The following is a 6,329-nucleotide window of genomic DNA, read 5'->3' as shown; positions in this document are numbered from 1 at the left end:
ACTGCTGAATGTATAGTTTAATGTGCATCTGTCCGTTTCAACTCTATTATGTCCATGTCATTTCTCTTTACTTCCTTTTTACTCAGAGGCCTCTGACATCATGAAAAGTATAGGAGAAGCAATACATTTCTTGCATTCCATCAACATTGTTCACAGAGATATCAAGGTAATACTTCACTATATATATTTGAGACAAAACTTGCAATGGAAAACAAAATTTGCAACAGTGGTATGTCTAATGGCAAGTAACATGAGATCATTCTTAAGAAATAAAGGCGGTGAGTAAAATTGTTATTATGCTTATGTGCTTTGGTTTTAACTGACAATTAAATGTCCTGCGCCTGTCAAAGAGCCCATATTTAAGGCCAAGTAGCACAATCAGGAGAAAACAAGAGGACACAAGAGATATAAAAACTAAAGACCTCCAGGCTTCTGTGCATATGAAAATCTAATTGTTTGCAAATGTAGAGTAAGCAAACAATGAATGGCAGCTGAAATAGGCAGATTGAAAAGCCACTAATGGCGAACAAGCAGTTGTTTCCATGAAGAAGTCCAACCCTGGAAGTTTTTATTTTTGTTTGCCATCATTATATAAAGAGCTTTTGTTTAGGTTCATGTTTGCTATTTATTTTATTTCTGCTTTTAAAATTCTTTGCTTTTCTTGTTGTTGATTCTGTTCTCCAGATGCCTGATATACTGTTGCTGTCTCTTTCAGCCAGAGAACCTGCTGTACACCTCCAAAAGGTCAGATGCTGTCCTCAAGTTGACGGACTTTGGGTTTGCCAAAGAAATCATCACTTTAAACTCTTTAGCAACACCATGTTTCACCCCCTACTATGTTGGTAAGAACATGCAACATGTTATCTTGAAAGTAATTCTGTCAGGTTGGAGACTCACTAAAGGAGCTAGTGTGTCAGGCTTGCAGACTGATCTCTGCTACTTATGTATATGCGTGCATCTATGACACGACATCTCCATCTCTCTCGAGTAAGCTCTGTGGTGTTTTGCTGTGGTTTTGTTTTGATGAATGTCATATTTAATTGAGTTCCTGTGAGATTAAATTTCCTGATGTGATAGCCAAATACCAGCAGGAACAACTGTCAGCAGGATCCTCCCAGCTATACGCATTTTTGTGTTTGCAAGACAAACATCTCTGTGTGTGTGTGTGTATGTTTGTGTGTGTGTGTGTGTGTGTGTGTAATGCAACATATTTTAAAAGCCTTACATGTCTTGGGACTGCACAGAGCTGCATTTTCTTTACACTGTCTCTGGATTTTCACACTGTCGATTTATTACGTGTTAATAACCAATTTTTTAATCGGCACATTTTCCCCATGTGCTTCTTGAAACTTAACTTGACCCAGTGTTGAGTGCTTTCCCTGAGGGCATTTAACAGTAAAAAAAAAGGAAAAAAAAAGAAAGAAATCTGCAGACTTTTTGCCTCCTGTGAAAAGTGGCCAGACTAATGCGGGTTATGAGGTTACATCCTGTGAACCAGTTGGAAAATCCTGTATACTTTAATGACCTGTTCTTTCTTTTCTTGCATCCATCTGCCTTTTATGTACAATTATCAAAGGCATGAAATGTGAAACAGAAGCGATTTCTCCAATTCAATTTAAATCATTTCTCTTGACACCGTGACAGCTCCAGAGGTTCTCGGTCCAGAGAAGTATGACAGATCCTGTGACATGTGGTCTCTGGGTGTCATTATGTATATCCTGTAAGTCAATCAGTGTGATGTATTTGTTGCATTATATAGTATATATAGTATTATACTATTTTTATGCAATGATGCCTCGCTTCTCTAAATTATTGTTTCTTCTAATTATATGAACCATGTTGTCATCAGGCATTTTGTTCTGTCTTACAGGCTTAGTGGATATCCTCCCTTTTTCTCACATCATGGTCTAGCAATATCGCCAGGAATGAAAAGACGGATCCGTAATGGGCAGTATGAGTTCCCCAACCCAGAGTGGTCTGATGTGTCTGAGGAAGGTGAGGGGGAGGTGTGTCGGAAATTGAAATGACACCTATTTATCAGATTGCACATTTGTCATGTAAATGCTCCCTTCCCTTTTACTTTTTGTTTCACTTTTTGTACATCCTCATCTTTTTTTTGTCAATTAATAGCACTTTCAACCTTTTTCCCAAGTTGTGAGTTTGGACAGACTCTATAAACAGAACTCCAACGATGGTACTATTCTGTGGCTTCAATACTGAAGCACAGTCTTGTTAAAATGTGTCTGCAGTATATGAATTGATCTGATATGATTGAGGCGGATCTGATTGATCTAACATGATGTGAATCTGATGTAATATTTTTATTTAATTTTCATGTAAATATTGTCTTTAGGAATTTAGATTGAAGACATTTGGAAGCGAAAACTGTCCCACATAACTGCAGCTACTGTATGAAGAAATCAGTAGAGTAAGAAATATGTCTCATGTTAGGGGGGGACACATATGAACATTGAATTATGATGATTTCCTGTTTCAGCTAAACAGCTGATCTGCCACTTACTGAAAACTGAGCCCACCCAGAGAATGAGCATCACCGAGTTCATAAACCATCCCTGGATTAATGTAAGCGTCTCCCTTTAGGCTTGAATCTGTTTGAGCAACTGCTGGTTTTGAAAGATGTTTGTGAGATTTGGTGAACGCTTCTCCATATTCTCTCACCGCTGCAGCAGTCGGTCGAGGTCCCACAAACGCCTCTCCACACCAGCCGCGTGCTGCACGAGGAACAGGATGTCTGGGAGAAGGTTAATGTAAGTGTGGGTTCTGTTCGTATGTGCTAGTTATTTAGACGCACAGAAACAGATCTTTGTGTTTTATCTGTTGGAAAATCGGGAGTGGGTTGAGCATGGGTTTGTTAGTTAATTCTTTTATATTTTATGCAAATATTGTATGTTTTATGCATACCCGACTCTGTCACTGAACAATAAAATCCATATAATTACTTAAAACATGATGTGGATAGTATGCATGCTGTTTCACCTCGGTTGTGTTTGATAAAAGTGATGTTGTTTTGTTACTATTAGGAGGAAATGACAAATGCCCTGCAAACAATGAGAGTGGACTATGAACAAATTAAAATCAAAACTATTGAAGACTCAACTAATCCTCTGCTCTTGAAGAGAAGAAAGAAAAGTAAAAACTTGGCCACGCAGGCCAGTGCTAGTGAAGTAAAGACTTTTTAAGAGGTATTCAGTTTCACACCAACACACACAAAAAAGCCTTTAAGAGGAGCTTTAGGGAAGTTGTCAGGTGACTCTAAATTATATTTTTATAGTACATTTTAAGTAAATTATTTTATTTTAAAACATGAAATGCACCTAGGCATTTGGGTAAATGTGCTTTAAGGACTTTTTTTCTATGCATTGAAAAGTATTCCGTATGTGCACTAAGGCTTTTTGTATGTGTTGCACATTAGGACAGTTTTTATTATTCTGCTGTAAATACTCAGCGAGTCATTTGAGTGAGCTTTGTTGGCATCAACTTATACGCTGCTTTTGGGTTGTTTTCTGTCTCTGAAGTTTTTCTGTTCTGTTTCTGTTCAAAACCCTGTTTGCCTTGAGGATATTGTTGAGAAAGTTTGCCAGCATCATTCACATGTGTCTGTTGAATGACCACTACCACAAATTTTGTTTTGTATGTGATGTCACAAGTATTTCTCCTTACCACAAAATAGGAGTTTTCTTGCCACATTGTCATAGTGCATTATTTAAAACTTGCCATGTGTAGCAATAATCATGCTTGCTATGCTTATGAGATGGGTGATAATTGTGTTTGATTAACTGTGCTGCTAAGCGGACACTTGCTTCTGTAGTGTTAATTTTCTTCAAAGCACTAATATAAAAGTAGTGCATGAAGTCTGTTGTGTGAGACACGGAAAGATGGATGGCACTAAACTTTTAGATCAAGGGAGGAGTGACCAGATGTACAATAGAAAATGTTGCATGCCACCATTATCCTGTATGTTTTTTGCCCTAGATTAAATCTCTCAATCTTCTCTGTGGTTTTGTGTGTTGTTTCAGAAAAGCTGCAAAATGTGTAATGATAAAATAGACGTGCTAGTTATGGATATGTAAGAATAATCAGGATGTAACATCTGGTGAATACAAGTTAAAGTTCATTTTTAATGTCTACTACATTTGTCACCTAAAGACTATAACCATGTGTGGAAGGACAGGTAGCTACATTTAACAAAGTTATAAAGTTAAACAAAAAAGAATAAAAGGCTTGAAGTGATCGTGGGATGCTCCTACGGCCCTGTTAGGAAGACCTGAGGACTGGGTGGCAATCTGCAACATTTTAAATGCAGAGAATGTTGGCTAAAGGATAAATATCATGCATCTTAATGGCTAAAAATGTTAGCATGCTCAAGTTAGCATCAACATCATTATGCTAGCATTAAACTCAAGAGATATTAACTTAATTATTTAGAGGTGTGTTGTCATGAACTGAAGTGACACATTTGAAACCATGAAACATGTATGTCTCCCAAATTTCATGGCAGTCCATCCAATAGTTTGTCAAGAAATATGTAGAACCATGGCGCTATGGCTAAAAATGCAGTCCTCCATCTAAAAAACTGGTATGGGAAATGACCAGCAGGGTCTGTTAAACACCATTATAGTCCTTTAAATTGGATATATGCATGTACTGTACTTGAAAATCACCACTGTCTCTGATCTTCTCATTTTAAGCAATTCCCAAGCAAAATTACACAATTGTTTTAAATTACATTTATCTGATGCTTTTATCCAAAGCGACTTACAATTGCTATACATATCAGAGGTCGCACACCTCTGGAGCAACTAGGGGTTAAGTGTCTTGCTCAGGGACACAATGGTGGCTGTTTCACACCAAAGGCAAGCATCTTATCTATGCGCCACCACCACCCATTAAATTAGTATTTTTCTTACAATCCACACCATCTGTAGTCTTTAGTGAAATCCATTCATGACAAAATAAATACTTTCGGCTTTACCTCATGGTACAGCTCACAACAGCAGAGTGGCTCCAGACTGAACGTTTATTGTTTGCTGTCATGTAATTGGGACTATTTAGGCTTTTCAGCTGTAGTTGGATCTGTGAATAAATGACACCCACACAGAATGTTTTTGATTAAACATAATGTTCTAATTTCAAGATAATATTCCCAGCTTTTGCATCCTGTTTTAATTTAGACTTTCTTTGTGGCGCATTCAGAGACACACACTAAGCTGCCTTTCCATAAACCAAATATTAATGTTGAGTGTATAAAAGAATTAAAGGGAAATTTGTACATTGTTTGAACATGAATGAATGATAAATCCAACATATTGGTTTTCAAAGGAACATCGTTTTCCTGCATCCTTTTTAAATGGTACTGTCTACCTTGGATGGAAACATACATTTGTGAGGGGGGGGATTTCCATTTATAATTAATGTTGACAGCACGGTTTGAATGTAACATCAGTTGAAAATACTGTTACATATTTTGCCCAAAAAATGTTGTATGTTGTGACAAAAAAAGGCCTTTATGCAAAAGAGTTCCATCTGTGTATCCTCAGGTTCCCTCTCCTCTCAAAGGGGATGTAATTGTTTGGTCATTAAGGTCTATTACTTACTGAACAACTTCCATTTTCAAATCAGCACGTCTTACTACTTCCTCAAAGGGGCCGGGAAGCAAATTCAGCGGGGAGAGAAAAGGCAAATCGTAATCCCTGAAACTCTGTCTCTAATATTTGTGCTCCAGTCGAGGACATCAATGGCGAGGCCCTTTCTGAAGACAATCTGCGGGGTGATAATGGTGTTCTTCTCTCAGCATGCTCTAACACAAACATATGTTAACTTTTTCTACAGTTTAAACACCGTAATTGACAAAAGTAGTGAGTACCCGAAGAAGGCAGGAACAGAGAAAGGAAGAAAAATTCTTTTAAGGAGGATGATTGTGGGTTTGTCATACTTTGCACATGTTGAAACATATAGTTTATGATGACATAGGCTGCAACTTCATTGTTAGATTTTGAACTTTAACTAAGCCCCATTGTTTTATCTGACAAACACACCACCAGCGTCCAGTCTGGTTCATTAAATTTTCTATACGTAACGCCCCACCCGCTCCATAACCTCCACACAACAACAATAAACAACAAGCCAGACTTCGAGTGGCTGTGTTAATGATAAGGCATGACACAGTAAGGGAAAACAAGGTTGTTAAAAAGCAGATGTCTGTACCGGTTCACAGATGGGATTGATATTGACATGTCTGGAGGTGATATGTTGTCGGTTCTACATGTAAGTGGAAAAATGTATGTGCTCTAATGAGAGTGGGTGGTTGG

General features: G+C 37.7%; 1 protein-coding gene across 2 annotated transcripts in view; it reads left to right on the top strand.

The window, feature by feature from the left end:
• LOC123975825 (MAP kinase-activated protein kinase 2-like) overlaps positions 1-4,012 on the top strand; it is a 16,865-nt gene extending 12,853 nt beyond the window's left edge. Inside the window, exons 4-10 of one of the 2 annotated variants that reach the window (XM_046057608.1) lie at positions 87-166; positions 716-842; positions 1,645-1,720; positions 1,871-1,995; positions 2,498-2,583; positions 2,691-2,768; positions 3,042-4,012. In XM_046057608.1, the coding sequence (XP_045913564.1) occupies positions 87-166; positions 716-842; positions 1,645-1,720; positions 1,871-1,995; positions 2,498-2,583; positions 2,691-2,768; positions 3,042-3,200 (731 nt within the window). In that variant the 3' untranslated portion in view covers positions 3,201-4,012. Of the gene's footprint in view, positions 1-86; positions 167-715; positions 843-1,644; positions 1,721-1,870; positions 1,996-2,497; positions 2,584-2,687; positions 2,769-3,041 lie in introns of both variants that reach the window. The other variant, XM_046057607.1, reaches the window with a different exon arrangement.
• Positions 4,013-6,329: the final 2,317 nt, after the last annotated feature.

The sequence above is a fragment of the Micropterus dolomieu genome, linkage group LG08, assembly GCF_021292245.1.
Source record: "Micropterus dolomieu isolate WLL.071019.BEF.003 ecotype Adirondacks linkage group LG08, ASM2129224v1, whole genome shotgun sequence".
In the NCBI taxonomy this organism is placed as follows: Eukaryota; Metazoa; Chordata; class Actinopteri; order Centrarchiformes; family Centrarchidae; genus Micropterus; species Micropterus dolomieu.
This window is presented reverse-complemented; position numbering and strand designations above follow the sequence as displayed.